The sequence below is a fragment of the Excalfactoria chinensis genome, chromosome 2, assembly GCF_039878825.1.
Source record: "Excalfactoria chinensis isolate bCotChi1 chromosome 2, bCotChi1.hap2, whole genome shotgun sequence".
In the NCBI taxonomy this organism is placed as follows: Eukaryota; Metazoa; Chordata; class Aves; order Galliformes; family Phasianidae; genus Excalfactoria; species Excalfactoria chinensis.
Window position 1 is genome coordinate 801,614 of NC_092826.1, and position 21,857 is coordinate 823,470.

Genomic DNA, 21,857 nt, shown 5'->3' on the forward strand with positions numbered 1-21,857 from the left:
TTATAGGGTGGAGAAGGTTATAGGGTGGAGAAGGTTATAGGATGGAGGAGATCATTGGATGGAAGAGCTCATAGGATGGGGGAGGTTGTAGGGTGGAGAAGGTTATAGGGTGGAGGAGGTTATAGGGTGGAGGAGGTCATAGGATGGAGGAGGTTATAGGGTGAAGAAGGTTATGGGGTGGAGGAGGTTATATGGTAGAGGAGGTTATAGGGTGGAGGAGGTTATAGGGTGGAGGTCATCAGACGGAGAAGGCTATAGGGTCAAGGACGTCATAGGATGGAGAAGGTTATAGGGTAGAGAAGGCCATAGGGTGGAGAATGTCCCATCAGGGACACCCCAAATGTTGGGGACAACCCCAAAAGCTGACGGTGTTCCCAAACAATGGGGATATTTGGGGAGACAGGAAACCACAAGGGATGCTTCCAAACAACCAGGGACACCCCCAAACAACAAGGACAGCCCTATAACTTGGGGACAGCCCTATAAGATGGGGACAACCCTATAAGTTGGGGACAGCCCTATAACTTGGGGACAGCCCTATAAGTTGGGGTCAGCCCTATAAGATGGGGACAGCCCTATAAGTTGGCAGCAGCCCTATAAGATCGGGACAACCCTATAAGTTGGGGTCAGCCCTATAAGTTGGGGTCAGCCCCATAAGATGGGGACAGCCCTATAAGTTGGGGACAACCCTATAAGTTGGGGACAGCCCTATAAGGTGGGGACAGTCCTATAAGTTGGGGACAGCCCTATAAGTTGGCAACAGCCCTATAAGATGGGGACAACCCTATAAGTTGGGGACAGCCCTATAAGATGGGGACAGCCCTATAAGTTGGCAACAGCCCTATAAGTTGTAGACAACCCCATAAGTTGTAGACGACCCTATAAGTTGGGGACTGCCCTAAATTCCAAGGGTGATCCAAATGCTGGAGACTCAGGGTCTCCCCAACAACGAGGGACACCCCAAACCCTTGGGGACACCCCAAAACGCCATGGACAGCCCAAAGACTTGAGGACACCCCATAACCATCAGGGACACCCTAAAACCCAAATACACCCCAAAACACAAAGGATGCCTCAAACTAATGGGGACACCCCAAACACTTGATGACATCCCCAACCATCAGGGACACCCTAAAACTCTAAGACACCCCAAAACAGAAAGGATGCCTCAAACTAATGGGGACACCCTAAAACAACAGGGACACCCCAAAACACTATGGACACCCCAAAGACTTGAGAACACTCCATAACCATCAGGGATACCCTAAAACCCAAAGACACCCCAAAACAGAAAGGATGCCTCAATCTAATGGGGACACCCCAAAACACCAGGGACACCCCATAGACTTGAGGCCACCCCATAACCATCAGGGACACCCTAAAACCCAAAGACACCCCAAAACAAGAGGGACACCCCAAACTAATGGAAACACCTCATAACACCAAGGACACCCCAAAACACCATGGACACCCCAAACACTTGAGGACACCCCGTAACCATCAGGGATACCCTAAAACCCAAAGACACCCCAAAACAAGAGGGACACCCCAAACTAATGGGGACACCCCAAAACACCGCGGACACCCCAAACACTTGAGGACGTCCCCAACCACCATAGACATCTCCAAACCCAAAGGACACCCCAACCATCAGGGACACCTCAAACTAATGGGGACACCCCATAACACCACAGACACCCCAAAGACTTGAGGCCACCCCATAACCATCAGGGACACCCTAAAACCCAAAGACACCCCAAAACACCAGGGACACCCCATAACACCAGGGACACCCCATAGACTTGAGGCCACCCCATAACCATTGGGGACACCTCAAACTAATGGGGACATCCCATAACAGCAAGGACACCTCAAAGCGCCATGGACACCCCAAAGACTTGAGGACACCCCATAACCATCAGGGACACCCTAAAGACCCCAAAGACACCCTAAAACAAGAGGGACACCTCAAACTAATGGGGACACCCCAAAACACCAAGGACACCCCATAACACCACGGACACTCTAAACACTTGAGAACACCCCATAACCATCAGGGACACCTCAAACTAATGGGGACACCCCATAATATCATGGACACCCCAAAACACCAAGGACATCCCAAAACGCCATGGACACCCTAAACACTTGAGGCCACCCCATAACCATCAGAAACACCCTAAAACCCAAAGACACCCTAAAATGCCATGGACACCCCAAAGACTTGAGGACATCCCATAACCATCAGGGACACCCTAAACCCCAAAGACACCCCAAAACAGAAAGGATGCCTCAATCTAATGGGGACACCCCAAAACACCAGGGACACCCCATAGACTTGAGGCCACCCCATAACCATCAGGGACACCCTAAAACCCAAAGACACCCCAAAACAAAAGACACCCCAAACTAATGGGGACATCCCAAAACACCAAGGTCACCCCAAAACGCCATGGACACCCCAAACACTTGAGGATACCCCATAACCATCAGGGACACCTCAAACTAATGGGGACACCCCATAACATCATGGACACCCCAAAATACCATGGACACCCTAAACACTTGAGGACATCCCCAACCATCAGGGACACCCTAAACCCCAAAGACACCCTAAAACAAGAGGGACACCTCAAACTAATGGGGACACCCCATAACACCACAGACACCCCAAAGACTTGAGGACACCCCATAACCATCAGGGACACCCTAAAACCCAAAGACACCCCAAAACACAAAGGATGCCTCAAACTAATGGGGACACCCCAAACACTTGATGACATCCCCAAACCATCAGGGACAGCCCTAAAACCTAAGGACACCCCAAAACACCAAGGACACCTCAAACTAATGAGGTCATCTCCAACCATCAGGGACACCCTAAAACCCAAAGACACCCCATAACACCAGGGACACCCCAAAGACTTGAGGACACCCCATAACCATTGGGGACACCTCAAACTAATGGGGACACCCCATAACAGCAAGGACACCTCAAACGCCATGGACACCCCAAAGACTTGAGGCCACCCCATAACCATCAGGGATACCTTAAATACCAAAGACACCCCAAAACAAAAGGGACACCCCAAACTAATGGGGATAATCCAAATACTTGAGGACACCCCATAACCATCAGGGACACCTCAAACTAATGGGGACACCCCATAACACCAAGGACACCCCAAAAAGCCATGGACACCCCAAAGACTTGAGGACACCCCATAACCATCAGGGACACCCCAAAACACCAGGGACACCCCATCACCATTAGGGACACCCTAAAACCCATAGACACACCATAACGGCATGGACACCCCAAAGACTTGAGGCCACCTCATAACCATCAGGGACACTCTAAACCCCAAAGACACCCTAAAACAAGAGGGACACCTCAAACTAATGGGGACACCCCAAAATGCCATGGACACCCTAAGACCCAAAGACACCCCAAAACACCAAGGACACCTCAAACTAATGGGGACACCCCAAAACACCAAGGACACCCCAAAACGCCATGGACACCCCAAAGACTTGAGGACACCCCATAACCATCAGGGACACCCTAAAACCCAAAGACACCCCAAAACAAAAGGGACAACCCAAACTAATGGGGACAACCCATAACGTCATGGACACCCCAAAACACTAAGGACATTCCATAACACCATGGACACCCTAAACACTTGAGGCCACCCCATAACCATCAGAAACACCCTAAAACCCAAAGACACCCTAAAATGCCATGGACACCCCAAAGACTTGAGGACACCCCACAACTATCAGGAACACCCTAAGACCCAAAGACACCCCAAAACACAAAGGATGCCTCAAACTAATGGGGACACCCCAAAACACCATGGACACCCCAAAGACTTGAGGACACCCCATAACCATCAGGGATACCCTAAAACCCAAAGACACCCCAAACAAAAGGGACACCCCAAACTAATGGGGACACCCCATAACACCACGGACACCCCAAAGACTTGAGGACGTCCCCAACCACCATAGACATCTCCAAACCCAAAGGACACCCCAACCATCAGGGACACCTCAAACTAATGGGGACACCCCATAACACCACAGACACCCCAAAGACTTGAGGCCACCCCATAACCATCAGGGATACTCTAAGACCCAAAGACACCCCAAAACACAACGGATGCCTCAAACTAATGGGGACACCCCAAAACACCATGGACACCCCAAAGACTTGAGGCCACCCCATCACCATCAGGGACACCCTAAAACCCCAAAGACACCCCAAAACACCAAGGACACCCCACACAGTTGAGGACACTCCATAACCATCAGGGACATCCTAAACCCCAAAGACACCCTAAAACAAGAGGGACACCTCAAACTAATGGGGACAACCCAAACACTTGAGGACATCCCCAACCATCAGGGACATCCTAAAACCCAAGGACACCCCATAACCATCACAGACACCCCAAAACACCAGGGACACCCCATCACCATCTGGAACACCCTAAAACCCAAAGACACCCCAAAACACCAGGGACACCCCAAAGACTTGAGGCCACCCCATAACCATCAGGGACACCCTAAACCCCAAAGACGCCCCCAAAACACCCACCCATCCCCGCTCCTTACCTGCGATGGATGCAGGTAGGGCTCAGGGGACGCCAGGTTGGTCTGCACGGAGACGCTCTTCTCCAACAGGATCTGGGGGAAGCCCAACTTCTCAAAGGTGTTCCTCTTCCAATGCTTGCTGTCCTGCTGCGCCAGCGCCTCGTCCTCGCTAAAGGCTCTTACCACCGGACCCGGCATGGGCAACGGTAGAGCCCCGTCGCTCTCGTATCCCGACCCATCCTTTTGGGAATCCCAACTGCTGCGTTGTTTCATGTGATAATGAGCTTGTTGGGCTTCCCAAGCCAAGCGTGCTTGTGCCAGGAAAGGCTCCGCGAAGCCTCGTGTTGCTTCTCCTTCTGCCTCCATTGCTTTGCTCTCCCCGCGGTTGAGTTGGCCGCGAGCCGACCCGCATCGCTCCTCATCCGCCTCGTCCCGTTCCCCTTCTGCCAATGGGGTGTTGGGTTCGTGGTGGGGCACGGAAGGTTTCCTGCTCTTCCTTTTCCTATTGGAGGGGGAGTATCCGGTGGAGGACATGGTATCTTGCTGGCTGGACCACGACATGGAGTCGTCGGGGCAGAAATCGGCCGCCTCCATGCTGCTGTAGTCGCCGGACTTGAGGTCGGCGCGTTGCTCGCGGAGGAGGCATGGGCTGTGCTGTAGGGAATAGGAGCCCCCAATAGGGTTGGGGGAGTATTTGTGACGTGGAGCCGATTTCATTTTAGGGCTGGAACCCGATTGCTCGACGTAAACCAGCTGGCGGACGTATTCCTTGCCGGCCGGGCTGTATTCCAAGCTCATAAAGCGATCGGGGCATTTCTGCTTGGTGAGCACCAGCTGTTGGTAGGGCGAGTTGGAACCTTGTTTGGGTGATTGAAGGAAAGGGTGAGGCTTCCGGATGGGGGATTTTTGAGGGGAAGAAGCTGCTTTGTAACCCCCTCCGGCCTCGTATTGCATGTCCACGGGGGGTTCGTCGTAGATGGGAGCTTGGTACTCCATGGGGGGCTCCTCGTAGAGCGGCGGCTCGTAGGCGTAGCGTGGAGAGGAAGGTTGAGATTCACTCGAGGCCTTGCGGTGGTGTTGGCTTTGCAGTGGGGAGCAAAAGGAATCACCCCGACCCAATAAAGGCGAGCAGCTCCCCGCCAGCTCGGCTCTTTTTAGGTAAGGGGATGGTTTCCTCTCCGGGAAGAAGACGGAGTTATCGGGGTCGGGGTTGAAGCTCTGTAGGTTGGGGGATTGCTGACCCCCCGAGGGGCGGCGGGAGCGGGTGGATGGAGCGGAGTCGGGGCCGAAGCCGTTGCCCTGGTGCAGGAGGAAGCTGGGCTCGCGGTCCGTCACCTTGATCAGCATCCGCTCTTTGGTGCCGGCGTTCCAGCGCAGCGAAGACGTCCTAAGGGTAATAAAGGTGGGAGGGGGGTGAGAATGACCCCATAGGAGCCTTTGGGGCTGTTGGGATTGGAGGGATTGGGGTGTTTTCTTGGAGATATTCAGCCCCACCAGCTGTGGGACAGCAGGAAAACCCAACCGCATCCAACTCATGAGTGGGGGTGAGGTGTTGACCCTCCATCCCTTCCCATCACCATCCCCATCCCCACCCACAACTTCACCTCCATCCCCATCCCGATCTCCATCCCCATCCCCATCTCTATCACCATCCCCATTCCCATCTCCAACCCCATACCTATCCCTATCCCCACCCCCACCCCCATCTCCATCCCCATCCCTATTTCTATCTCCATCCTCATCCCCATCTCTATCCTCATTCTTATTTCCATCCCCATCCCAATCTCCATCCCCAACCCCATCTCTATCCCCATTTCCATTCCCAATCTCCATCCCCATACCTATCCCTATCCCCACCCCCATCCCCATCCCCATCTCTATCTCCATCCCCCTCCCCATCCCCATCTCCATCCCAATCCCCAGTTTCCCCATTACATCCCCAGTTTCTTCCAATACAACCCCAGTTTCCCCAATACAACTCCAGTTTCCCCATTACATCCCCAGTTCCTCCATTACAACCCCAGTTTCCCCATTACATCCCCAGTTTCCCCAATACAACCCCAGTTTCCCCAATACAACCCCATTTCCCCAGTACATCCCCAGTTTCCCCAATACAACCCCAGTTTCCCCAATACAACCCCAGTATCCCCATTACAACCCCAGTTTCCCCATTACAACCCCAGTTTCCCCAATACAACCCCAGTTTCTCGATTACAACCCCAGTTTCCCCATTATAACCCCAGTTTCCCCATTACAAACCCAGTTTCTTCCAATACAACCCCAGTTTCCCCATTATAACCCCAGTTCCTCCATTACAACCCCAGTTTCCCCATTACAACCCCAGTATCCCCATTACAACCCCAGTTTCCCCATTACAACCCCAGTTTCCCCATTACAACCCCAGTTTCCCCAATACAACCCCAGTTTCTCGATTACAACCCGTTTCCCCATTATAACCCCAGTTTCCCCATTACAAACCCAGTTTCTTCCAATACAACCCCAGTTTCCCCATTATAACCCCAGTTCCTCCATTACAACCCCAGTTTCCCCATTACATCCCCAGTTTCCCCATTACAACCCCAGTTTCCCCATTACATCCCCAGTTTCCCCATTACATCCCCAGTTTCCCTGTTACATCCCCAGTTTCCCCATTACAACCCCAGTTTCCCCATTACAACCCAGTTTCCCCATTACATCCCCAGTTTCCCCATTACAACCCAGTTTCCCCATTACATCCCCAGTTTCCCCAATACAACCCCAGTTTCCCCATTACATCCCCAGTTCCTTCATTACATCCCCAGTTTCCCCAGTACAACCCCAGTTTCCTCTATAGGGACCTCTATAAGGACCTCTACAGGGTCCTCTATAGGGACCTTTATAAGGACCTGTACAGGGACCTCTATGGATACCTCAACAGAGACCTCTATAGGGTCCTCTATAGGGCCCTCTAACCACGTCCCCAGTGCCACATCCCCATGACTCACTCAACACCTCCATAGGCTGTGACCCCAATAAAGACCTCTACAGAGTCCTCTATAGGGACCTTTATTAGGACCTCTATAAGGACCTTTATAAGGACCTCTATAAGGACCTCTATAGGGACCTCTACAGAGACCTCTATAGGGACCTCTATAGGGACCTTTATAGAGACCTCTAGAGAGACTTCTATAGGGACCTTTATAAGGACCTCTACAAAGACCTCTATAGGGACCTCTACAGAGACCTCTATAAGGACCTCTATAAGGGCCTCTATAAGGACCTGTACATGGACCTCTATGGATACCTCAACAGAGACCTCTATAGGGTCCTCTATAGGGCCCTCTAACCACGTCCCCAGTGCCACATCTCCACGGCTCACTCAACACCTCCATAGGCTGTGACCCCAATAAAGACCTCTACAGAGTCCTCTATAGGGACCTGTATAAGGACCTCTACAAAGACCTCTATAGGGACCTTTATAGAGACCTCTATAGGGACCTTTATAAGGACCTCTATAGGGACCTCTATAGGGACCTCAACAGAGACCTCTATAGGGACCTCTATAGGGACCTCTACAGGAAACACTATAAAGACCTCTACAGAGTCCTCTATAGGGACCTTTATAAGGACCTCTACAGAGCCCTCTATAGGGACCTGTACAGAGACTTCTATAGGGACCTTTATAAGGACCTCTACAAAGACCTCTATAGGGACCTCAACAGAGACCTCTATAGGGTCCTCTATAGGGCCCTCTAACCACGTCCCACATCTCCACGGCTCACTCAACACCTCCATAGGAAGCGACCCCAATAAAGACCTCTAGAAAGACTTCTATAGGGACCTTTATAAGGACCTCTACAAAGACCCCTATAGGGACCTCTACAGAGACCTCTATAGGGACCTCTATAGGGACCTTTATAGAGACCTCTATAGGGACCTTTATAAGGACCTCTACAAAGACCTCTATAGGGACCTCTATGAAGACCTCTATAGGGACCTCTACAAAGACCCTCTACAGAGACCTCTATAAGGACCTCTATAAGGACCTGTACATGGACCTCTATGGATACCTCAACAGAGACCTCTATAGGGTCCTCTATAGGGCCCTCTAACCACATCCCCAGTGCCACATCTCCAACCCCATGGGCAGCGACCCCATCCGTTCCCTCTTCCAACGATGACACTCCTCTACCCCATAACCACACATTGGACCCGACCCCAAAGCAGAGGGAAGTCGTGTCCTACCTGTAATGGAGGAGCTGACCTTCGGCGTTGTAATCCCGATAGATGTCGCATTCTTTCTCAAACACTCCGGAGGGCGACGAACTGCAACACAGTAATTGGGGGGGATAGAGGGTTATTTGGGGTCCTCAGACACCTCCCCTTCGCTTTGGGGTCAGTGGAGCCCGTCAGGCTGAGCTCCGTGCTTGGGGTCGGAGCTCATCGTCGGCGGCGAGATTGGAGACGTTCATTGGGTGTGTGGGATGGGATGGGATGAGATGGGATGGGGTAGAACTGGATGGGATGGGATGGGATGGGATAGGATAGGATAGGATAGGATGGGGTGGGATGGGATTGGGATGGGATTGGGATGGGATGGGATGGGATGGGGTTAAACTGGATGGGATGGGATGGGATGGGATGGGATGGGATGGGATGGGATGGGGTAAAACTGGATGGGATGGGATGGGATGGGATGGGATGGGATGGGATGGGATGGGATGGGATGGGATGGGATGGGATGGGGTAAAACTGGATGGGATGGGATGGGATGGGATGGGATGGGATGGGATGGGATGGGATAGGATGGGATGGGATGGGATGGGATGGGATGGGATGGGATGGGATAGGATGGGATGGGATGGGATGGGATTGGGATGGGATGGGATGCGATGGGATGGGATGGGATGGGATGGGATGGGATGGGATAGGATAGGACAGGACAGGACAGGACAGGACAGGACAGGACAGGACAGGACAGGACGGGATGGGATAGGATAGGATAGGATAGGATAGGATAGGATAGGATAGGATAGGATAGGATAGGATAGGATAGGATAGGATAGGATAGGATATCCAGTTGTCTTTGGGGTACCTATATTATCCCATGGTCCTTTTGATGCCCTACAAAATCCAGCTGTCTTTGGGGTACCCACAAGATCCCGTGGTGGTTTGGCTGCCTACCGTGGCCCATGGCGGCCATGTTGGCCCATGGTAGCCCATGGTGGCTATGGCGGTCACATGATGTCCCATGGTGGCCATGTTGGCCCATGATGGCCCATGGTAGCCCATGGTGACCCATGGTGGCCCATGGTAGCCCATGGTGACCCATGGTGGCCATGGTGGTTATATGGTGGCCCATGATGGTCACATAATGGCTCACGGTGGCCCATTGGTTTTCCATGTTGGACAGTCAACTCTACCTCCCAAAGCTGAAGATCACAGACATCAAAATGGCCACGTTTAGTTTTGGTGGAGAGAAACGGGAGAGGTTTTGTAGAGCAATTAAGCCGCATCAAAGGGAGCCACAAGAGGGGCCGAGGGACAGAAAAAAGGGCAGAAAAGCCTGTTTTTTTGCTGTTTTTTTGTCATGGAAGGGGCTGAAAAAGCAGCACGGCTTGGGGGGGGGGAACATCAGAAGGAACACATCTGGAGCTGCTTCTCAAGCCTCCCTACCCACAGCAATTGCTCTTTCCTTCTTCCCCCCCCTCCTTATCCCCCTTCCTGCAATGGGAGGTGCCAACATTCCCCACCCAGCTCAGCTCTTATTTATATATATAGAGATACCCGGCGAAAGTGGCGCGACCGAAATAACACAGCTCGGTAGCCAGGCCAGGAATAGAACTGAAATCCCTCCCTTAATCCACCTCCCTGAGCACCATAGGCTTAATTACAGCTCCTCATCAAAGGGCTGAAGATGGGTTTCTTTGTGGTTATGTAAGCGGCGCTTTGGCTCTGATGTTCTCCGTGATGTTCTCATACATAACCCAACATAACCACACCTAGAACCCCAACATCCATCCATAACCCAACATAACCACACCTAGAACCCCAACATCCATCCATAACCCAACAAAACCACCCCTAGAACCCCAACATCCATCCATAACCCAACATAACCACACCTAGAACCCCAATATCCATCCATAACCCAACATAACCACACCTAGAACCCCAACATCCATCCATAACCCAACAAAACCACCCCTAGAACCCCAACATCCATCCATAACCCAACATAACCACACCTAGAACCCCAATATCCATCCATAACCCAACATAACCACACCTAGAACCCCAACATCCATCCATAACCCAACACAACCACACCTAGAACCCAAACATCCATCCATAACCCAACATAACCACACCTAGAACCCCAACATCCATCCATAACCCAACACAACCACACCTAGAACCCCAACATCCATCCATAACCCAACACAAACACACGTAGAACCCCAACATCCATCTATAACTCAACAAAACCACCCCTAGAACCCCAACATCCATCCATAACCCAACATAACCACACCTAGAACCCCAATATCCATCCATAACCCAACATAACCACACCTAGAACCCCAACATCCATCCATAACCCAACACAACCACACCTAGAACCCAAACATCCATCCATAACCCAACATAACCACACCTAGAACCCCAACATCCATCCATAACCCAACACAACCACACCTAGAACCCCAACATCCATCCATAACCCAACACAAACACACCTAGAACCCCAACATCCATCTATAACTCAACAAAACCACCCCTAGAACCCCAACATCCATCCATAACGCAACATAACCACACCTAGAACCCCAACATCCATCCATAACCCAACATAACCGCACTTAGAACCCCAACATCAATCCATAACCCAACACAACCACACCTAGAACACCAACATCCATCCATAACCCAACACAACCACACCTAGAACCCCAACATCCATCCATAACTCAACATAACCACACCTAGAACCCCAACATCCATCCATAACCCAACACAACCACACCTAGAACCACAACATCCATCCATAACCCAACACAACCACACCTAGAACCCCAACATCCATCCATAGCCCAACACAAACACACCTAGAACCCCAACATCCATCCATAACCCAACACAACCACACCTAGAACCCCAACATCCATCCATAACCCAGCATAACCACACGTAGAAACACAACATGCATCCATAACCCAACACAACCGCACCTAGAACCCCAACATCCATCCATAACCCAACACAACCACACCTAGAACCACAACATCCTTCCATAACGCAACATAACCACACCTAGAACCCCAACATCCATCCATAACCCAACACAACCACACCTAGAACCCCAACATCCATCCATAACCCAACACAACCATCTCTAGAACCCCAACATCCATCCATAACCCAACACAACCGCACTTAGAACCCCAACATCCAGCCATAACCCAACATAACCGCACTTAGAACCCCAACATCCATCCATAACCCAACACAAACACACCTAGAACCACAGCATCCATCCATAACCCAACACAACCATCTCTAGAACCCCAACATCCATCCATAACCCAACACAACCGCACTTAGAACCCCAACATCCATCCATAACCCAACACAAACACACCTAGAACCCCAACATCCGTCCATAACCCAACATAACCGCACTTAGAACCCCAACAGCCATCCATAACCCAACACAACCACCCCTAGAACCCCAACATCCATCCATAACCCAAAACAACCATCTCTAGAACACCAACATCCATCCATAACCCAACATAACCACACCTAGAACCCCAACATCCATCCATAACCCAACATAACCACACCTAGAACCCCAACATCCATCCATAACCCAACACAACCATCTCTAGAACCCCAGCAACCATCCATAACTCAACACAACCACACCTAGAACCCCAACATCCATCCATAACCCGACATAACCGCACTTAGAACCCTAACATCCATCCATAACCCAACACAACCACAACTAGAACCCCAACATCCATCCATAACCCAACACAACCACCCCTAGAACCCCAACATCCATCCATAACCCAACACAACCGCACTTAGAACCCCAACATCCATCCATAACCCAACATAACCGCACTTAGAACCCCAACATCCATCCATAACCCAACACAACCACACCTAGAACCCCAACATCCATCCATAGCCCAACACAAACACACCTAGAACCCCAACATCCATCCATAACCCAACACAACCACACCTAGAACCCCAACATCCATCCATAACCCAGCATAACCACACGTAGAAACACAACATGCATCCATAACCCAACACAACCGCACCTAGAACCCCAACATCCATCCATAACCCAACACAACCACACCTAGAACCACAACATCCTTCCATAACCCAACACAACCACACCTAGAACCCCAACATCCATCCATAGCCCAACACAAACACACCTAGAACCCCAACATCCATCCATAACCCAACACAACCACACCTAGAACCCCAACATCCATCCATAACCCAGCATAACCACACGTAGAAACACAACATGCATCCATAACCCAACACAACCGCACCTAGAACCCCAACATCCATCCATAACCCAACACAACCACACCTAGAACCACAACATCCTTCCATAACGCAACATAACCACACCTAGAACCCCAACATCCATCCATAACCCAACACAACCACACCTAGAACCCCAACATCCATCCATAACCCAACACAACCACACCTAGAACCCCAACATCCATCCATAACCCAGCATAACCACACGTAGAAACACAACATGCATCCATAACCCAACACAACCGCACCTAGAACCCAAACATCCATCCATAACCCAACATAACCACACCTAGAACCCCAACATCCATCCATAACCCAACACAACCACACCTAGAACCCCAACATCCATCCATAACCCAACACAAACACACCTAGAACCCCAACATCCATCTATAACTCAACAAAACCACCCCTAGAACCCCAACATCCATCCATAACGCAACATAACCACACCTAGAACCCCAACATCCATCCATAACCCAACATAACCGCACTTAGAACCCCAACATCAATCCATAACCCAACACAACCACACCTAGAACACCAACATCCATCCATAACCCAACACAACCACACCTAGAACCCCAACATCCATCCATAACTCAACATAACCACACCTAGAACCCCAACATCCATCCATAACCCAACACAACCACACCTAGAACCACAACATCCATCCATAACCCAACACAACCACACCTAGAACCCCAACATCCATCCATAGCCCAACACAAACACACCTAGAACCCCAACATCCATCCATAACCCAACACAACCACACCTAGAACCCCAACATCCATCCATAACCCAGCATAACCACACGTAGAAACACAACATGCATCCATAACCCAACACAACCGCACCTAGAACCCCAACATCCATCCATAACCCAACACAACCACACCTAGAACCACAACATCCTTCCATAACGCAACATAACCACACCTAGAACCCCAACATCCATCCATAACCCAACACAACCACACCTAGAACCCCAACATCCATCCATAACCCAACACAACCATCTCTAGAACCCCAACATCCATCCATAACCCAACACAACCGCACTTAGAACCCCAACATCCAGCCATAACCCAACATAACCGCACTTAGAACCCCAACATCCATCCATAACCCAACACAAACACACCTAGAACCACAGCATCCATCCATAACCCAACACAACCATCTCTAGAACCCCAACATCCATCCATAACCCAACACAACCGCACTTAGAACCCCAACATCCATCCATAACCCAACACAAACACACCTAGAACCCCAACATCCGTCCATAACCCAACATAACCGCACTTAGAACCCCAACAGCCATCCATAACCCAACACAACCACCCCTAGAACCCCAACATCCATCCATAACCCAAAACAACCATCTCTAGAACACCAACATCCATCCATAACCCAACATAACCACACCTAGAACCCCAACATCCATCCATAACCCAACATAACCACACCTAGAACCCCAACATCCATCCATAACCCAACACAACCATCTCTAGAACCCCAGCAACCATCCATAACTCAACACAACCACACCTAGAACCCCAACATCCATCCATAACCCGACATAACCGCACTTAGAACCCTAACATCCATCCATAACCCAACACAACCACAACTAGAACCCCAACATCCATCCATAACCCAACACAACCACCCCTAGAACCCCAACATCCATCCATAACCCAACACAACCGCACTTAGAACCCCAACATCCATCCATAACCCAACATAACCGCACTTAGAACCCCAACATCCATCCATAACCCAACACAAACACACCTAGAACCACAGCATCCATCCATAACCCAACACAACCACACCTAGAACCCCAACATCCATCCATAACCCAAAACAACCATCTCTAGAACACCAACATCCATCCATAACCCAACATAACCACACCTAGAACCCCAACATCCATCCATAACCCAACATAACCACACCTAGAACCACAACATCCATCCATAACCCAACATAACCACACCTAGAACCCCAATATCCATCCATATCCCCATATAATCACCCCTCCAACCCCAACAGCCATCCATAACCCAACACAACCACCCCTAGAACCCCAACATCCATCCATAACCCAAAACAACCATCTCTAGAACACCAACATCCATCCATAACCCAACATAACCACACCTAGAACCCCAACATCCATCCATAACCCAACACAACCACACCTAGAACCCCAACATCAATCCATAACCCAGCATAACCACACGTAGAAACACAACATGCATCCATAACCCAACACAACCGCACCTAGAACCCCAACATCCATCCATAACCCAACACAACCACACCTAGAACCCCAACGTCCATCCATAACCCAACATAATCACACCTAGAACCCCAACATCCATCCATAACCCAACATAATCACACCTAGAACCCCAACATCCATCCATAACGCAACACAACCACACCTAGAACCCCAACATCCATCCATAACCCAACATAATCACACCTAGAACCCCAACATCCATCCATAACCCAACATAATCACACCTAGAACCCCAACATCCATCCATAACGCAACACAACCACACCTAGAACACCAACATCCATCCATAACGCAACATAACCACATCTAGAACCCCAACATCCTTCCATAACCCAACATAACCACACCTAGAACCCCAGCATCCATCCATAACCCAACACAACCACACCCAGAACACCATCATCCATCTATAACTCAACAAAACCACCCCTAGAATCCGAATATCCATCCATAACCCCATATAATCAGCCCTCTAACCCCAACATCCATCCATAATCTAACACAACCACACCTAGAACCGCAACATCCATCCATAACCCAACATAATCACACCTAGAACCCCAGCATCCATCCATAACCCAACACAACCACCCCCAGAATCCCAGCACCTATCCATAACCCAACCCTAGAACCTAAACATCCATCCATAACCCAACGCAACCACTCCAAGAGCCACACAACCCATTCATAGAAACCATCCCAAACCCCCAACATCCATCCATAACCCAACACAACCCAACACAACCTCAACATCCACCCATAACCCACCATAACCATCCCCAGAATCCCAGCACCTATCCATAACCCAACCCTAGAACCCCAATGTCCATCTACAACCCAACACAACCACTTCTAGAACCCCAACATCCATCCATAACCCAACACAACCACTCCAAGAGCCACACAACCCACTCATAGAAACCACCCCAAACCCCCAACATCCCCCCATAGCAAAAACCACCTCAAACCCCTCCAAGCTGCAGAACATTCCTTCCCTACAGCGCAGGTCATCAACATCCATCCTCACTCCTCATTGCCCGCCCTCACCTTTCAGTTTCTTCCTTCACCGCGGCATACGGGGCCGATTGCCGGCTCGACCTCGTGGTCTCGGCCGCTTTCTCGTTGCCTTCCAACTCCTGCTCCAGAGAGGAGCTGGTGCTGCCCTCCCTGCTGACATTACTGCTCCGTCCGGGGCTGTTTTCGGTGGACGCTCGTGGAGATTCAGTGTTCTGCTTCAAGGTTTGCAGTTTGGCCAACGGGATGATATCGCAGTTCTGCGGGCGGTGCCAGACCGTGCGCTGCGTGGTGGCGTTGTAGTAGTAGAAACGGGAGGTGTTGGGGTCAAAGAGCTCCCACCATTGGTTCTCATTGGTACGTTTGATACGCACGCCGGCCGGCGGGTCCCACACGCATTCCCCCGTGATCAGGTTGGCGTACATGCGCTCCCGGGTCCGAGGTTCGATGATTTCCACCCATTCCAGCCTAGAGGGGAACAGGAATGGAAGGGTTAAAGGGGTCGGTAAATAGAACCACAGCCATTAGCACTGGAGAAGACCTCAAGACCACCAAATCCGAACCCAACCTCTCCCAATGTGTCCCTAAAATGAATCATAGAATCATTAGAGCTGGAAAAGACCTCAAGACCACCAAATCTGACCCCAATCCATCCCCATCGTGTCCCTAAAAAGAATCATAGAATCATTAGGGCTGGAGAAGACCCCCAAGATCCCCAACCCAGCCCCAGTGTATCCCTAAATAGAACCAAAGCCATTAGCATTGGAGAAGACCTCAAGAACACCAAGTCCGACCCCAATCCATCCCCATCGTGTCCCTAAAAAGAATCACAGAATCATTAGGGCTGCAGAAGACCACCAAGATCCCCAACCCATCCCCATTGTATCCCTATAGAGAACCACAGCCATTAGCATTGGAGAAGACCTCAAGAACACCAAATCCGACCCCAATCCATCCCTATCGTGTCCCTAAAAAGAATCATAGAATCAATAGGGCTGGAGAAGACCCCCAAGATCCCCAACCCATCCCCACTGTATCCCTAAATAGAACCACAGCCATTAGCATTGGAGAAGACCTCAAGACCACCAAATCTGACCCCAGTCCATCCCCATTGTGTCCCTAAAATGAATCACAGAATCATTAAGGCTGGAAAAGACTTCAAGAACACCAAGTCCAACCCCAGTCCATACCCATCCCAACCCCAATCCATCCCCATTGTGTCCCTAAAATGAATCACAGAATCATTAAGGCTGGAAAAGACCCCCAAAATCCCCAACCCATCCCCATTGTATCCCTAAATAGAACCACAGCCATTAGCATTGGAGAAGACTTCAAGAAGACCAAGTCCGACCCCAATCCATCCCCATTGTATCCCTAAAATGAATCATAGAATCATTAGGGCTGGAGAAGACCCCCAAGATCCCCAACCCATCCCCAGTGTATCCCTAAATAGAACCACAGCCATTAGCATTGGAGAAGACCTCAAGAAGACGAAGTCCAACCCCAACCCATCCCCATTGTATCCCTAAATAGAACCACAGCCATTAGTATTGGAGAAGACTTCAAGAAGACCAAGTCCGACCCCAGTCCATCCCCATTGCGTCCCTAAAATGAATCACAGAATCATTAGGGCTGGAGAAGACCCCCAAAATCCCCAACCCATCCCCAAATAGAACCACATCCATTAGCATTGGAAAAATAGCATTAGCAAATAGAACCACATGTATCCCTAAATAGAACCACAGCTATTAGCATTGGAGAAGACCTCAAGAACACCAAATCCGACCCCAAACATCCCCATCCCGACCCCAATCCATCCCCATCGTGTCCCTAAAAAGAATCATAGAATCATTAGGGCTGGAGAAGACCCCCAAGATCCCCAACCCATCCCCAGCGTACCCCTAAATAGAACCACAGCCATTAGCATTGGAAAAGACCTGAAGACCACCAAGTCCGACCCCAATCCATCCCCATTGTGTCCCTAAAATGAATCACAGAATCATTAAGGCTGGAAAAGACCTCAAGACCAAGTCCAACCCCAATCCATCCCCATTGTGTCCCTAAAAAGAATCATAGAATCATTAGGGCTGGAGAAGACCCCCAAAATCCCCAACCCATCCCCACTGTATCCCTAAATAGAACCACAGCCATTAGCATCGAAGAAGACCTCAAGAACACCAAGTCCGACCCCAATCCATCCCCATCGTGTCCCTAAAAAGAATCGTAGAATCATTAGGGCTGGAGAAGACCCCCAAGAACCCCAACCCAGCCCCAGTGTATCCCTAAATAGAACCACAGCCATTAGCATTGGAGAAGACCTCAAGACCACCAAATCTGACCCCAATCCATCCCCATCGTGTCCCTAAAATGAATCATAGAATCATTAAGGCTGGAAAAGACCTCAAGACCACCAAATCTGACCCCAATCCATCCCCATCATGTCCCTAAAAAGAATCATAGAATCATTAGGGCTGGAGAAGACCCCCAAGATCCCCAACCCACCCCCAGTGTATCCCTAAATAGAACCACAGCCATTAGCATTGGAAAAAACCTCAAGAACACCAAATCTCACCCCAATCCATCCCCATCATGTCCCTAAAATGAATCACAGAATCATTAGGGCTGGAGAAGACCCCGAAAAACCCCAACCCATCCCTATTGTATCCCTAAATAGAACCACAGCCATTAGCATTGGAGAAGATCTCAAGACCACCAAGCCCGACCCCAACCCATCCCCACCATGACCCTAAAACAGAACCACAGAAGCGTTAAGGTTGGAAGAGACCTTCAAATCCAACCCCAACTCCATCCCGTTCCCATTGACCACACACCCATCCCTAAGGCCAAAGTGGCAAGGGGAGATGGAGTAAATATTGGGGTCGGGCACATCGAGAAGGTTGGTAGTGCAATAAAAGCTTGGGGTGGGATGGGGTTACCCAACTTCACAGCAGAAAACCCTCAATCCCTGCATCCATAAATGGGCCTTGGGAAGATTCCATCGGTGACGGCCACAGAATAACCCCAATTCCTGCCCTATTGATATGGGTTTAAGTCTGAGTCAGAGCACCACAGAGGCTACAACTTGATTTTGGGGTAGAAAACCCGATTTATCAAGGTGTCCAAAGGAATGTGCAGTGCCAAATGCAGGATGCAACCATGCGGAGAGGGCTGCAGAGGGCTCCCTCTGCTCAGAGGATGCTCCAAATCCCCTCATCCCCTCAATCCCTCATCTCCCCCCCTACCAACGTGGGTTGAAAACAGGAGGACTCGACGGGGAGAAAGATTTGGGGGCAAAAAGAGCCCCGGATTGGGCTTTTCCACTGGGATCCACTTACTGAGCCTCTGGTTTAACCTTGCTTTCCCATCCAGAGAGAAGCTGATTGCCATTTATAAGGACGTTCCTCTCCCTTCCCTAAGGGCATCGCTCTCCCATTCATAGAGACATTGAGTCTAACCCTTATAGGGCCGTTGTTCTCATTATAGAGACCCGGGCTCTCCCATCTGTAGGGGAACCGCTTGCTTGTTCATAAGGATGTTCCTCTCCCACTTATAAGGCCGTTGGCTCTCCCACTTACAGCCATGTTCCCCCTCCCATTTAGGGGGGGCGTTGCTCTCCCATAAGCAGCAAACCCCACAACCCCAAACGTTGTGCATTCCTCCCTATGAGTGCTCAGAGATTCTGCCCCCTTCCTGCTCCAAACCCTCTTCCAATTCGTAGAGCCGTTTCCAATCGACGCGGGGAGAAAAACCAACGAGGAACTAAGGGAAATAAAAAGCAGAAAGCAAAGCTCCGGATATTATGTGTTCATTTAAGGGAGGGTGAAAAGCAAAGAGCTGAAAGGAGTCGTTGAGGACGTGAGTGGGGCCAACGCTGCTGTAGGATCATGGAAGCATCCATGTTGGGTGAGCCACGCTCGCCCAACTCAACCACCACCCGACCTATGGACCCAACCACGTCCACCATTGCCATAAAAACCCCATATGGATCATTTCACACCTCGGCAACGAGGGAAATTTCATGTTCCTGCTCAGCCCCGAACCCACGGATCCTGGGGACAATCTGTCCCCAATCTGGGGACAACTCCTCCATCTCCACACAACTGATGATGAGTTCATGCCCTGGAAGGCATTTCTGAGGCCATAAATAGAGAGATGGGAGTGAAACGAGGGATGAGACGGAGCTGTTGCCCTCAGGCTCGCCGGGCTGACTCCGCCATCTCCCTTCCGGGCTCAATAAATGGAACAAAAAGATGTTTCAGGGAGAATCAGAGCTTCAGTTCCGCCCACGGATGAGCTGCAAGACGGGAGCCTATAAATAACTCCGAGTCGCACAACAAATGTGCTCAGATAGAGGAATCTCATCGTCCCTCTCGGGCCACGGCAGCACGCGGCCCTGCTGACATTGGTGGGTGATGGGATGTGACAGGGCAGAAGGATGCTTGAGTTCTGTGGTCCCAATCTCTTTTCCAACGTAGGTCACCCCATGGTTCCATCATTCTAAATGGATCTTTACCCCATGGTTCCATCACTAGATGGATCTTTACCCCATGGCTCCATCACTAGATGGATCTTTACCCCATGGTTCCATCACTAGATGGATCTTTACCCCATGGCTCCATCACTAGATGGATCTTTACCCCATGGTTCCATCACTCTGGATGGATCTTTACCCCATGGTTCCATCACTAGATGGATCTTTACCCCATGGTTCCATCACTAGATGGATCTTTACCCCATGGTTCCATCACTCTACATGGATCTTTACCCCATGGTTCCATCACTCTAAGAGGGTCTTTTCCCCACAGTTCCATCATTCTAAAAGGGTCTTCTCAAACCCAGATCGCTCCATGGTTCCTTGATTCTATGAGGACCTTCTCCAACCTACGGCATCCCATGGCTCCATCATTCTAAGAGGGTTTTCACCCCATTGCTCCATCATTCTAATAGGGTTTTCACCCCATGGTTACATCATTCTAATAGGGTTTTCACCCCATGTCTCCATCATTCTAAGTGGGTTTTCACCCCATGGCTCCATCATTCTAAAATGGTTTTCACCCCATGGCTCCATCACTCTAAAAGGGTTTTCACCCCACGGCTCCATCATTCTAAGAGGGTTTTCACCCCATTGCTCCATCATTCTAAGAGGGTTTTCACCCCACGGCTCCATCATTCTAAGAGGGTTTTCACCCCACGTTTCCAACACTCTACAAGTTGGTTTCCAACCCAGATCACCCCATGATTCCATGACTTAAGAGGCTCTTTATCCCACGGTTCCTCCATTCTAAAGAAGGTCTTCTCCAACCCAGATCACCCCATAGCTCCATGACTTAAGACAGTGTCTCCAACCCAGATCACCCCATAG

The 21,857-nt window shown here is 50.3% G+C and overlaps 1 protein-coding gene across 1 annotated transcript in view; it reads right to left on the bottom strand.

Moving 5' to 3' along the window:
* Positions 1-21,857, bottom strand: part of ARHGAP39 (Rho GTPase activating protein 39) — a gene marked incomplete at its 3' end in the record, with an annotated part of 115,383 nt that overhangs the window by 37,881 nt on the left and 55,645 nt on the right. Inside the window, exons 2-4 of the mRNA XM_072330602.1 lie at positions 16,529-16,963; positions 8,824-8,904; positions 4,621-5,986 (exon numbers count right to left, since the gene is read on the bottom strand). Coding sequence (XP_072186703.1) covers positions 4,621-5,986; positions 8,824-8,904; positions 16,529-16,963 — 1,882 coding nt within the window. The remainder of the gene's footprint in view (positions 1-4,620; positions 5,987-8,823; positions 8,905-16,528; positions 16,964-21,857) is intronic.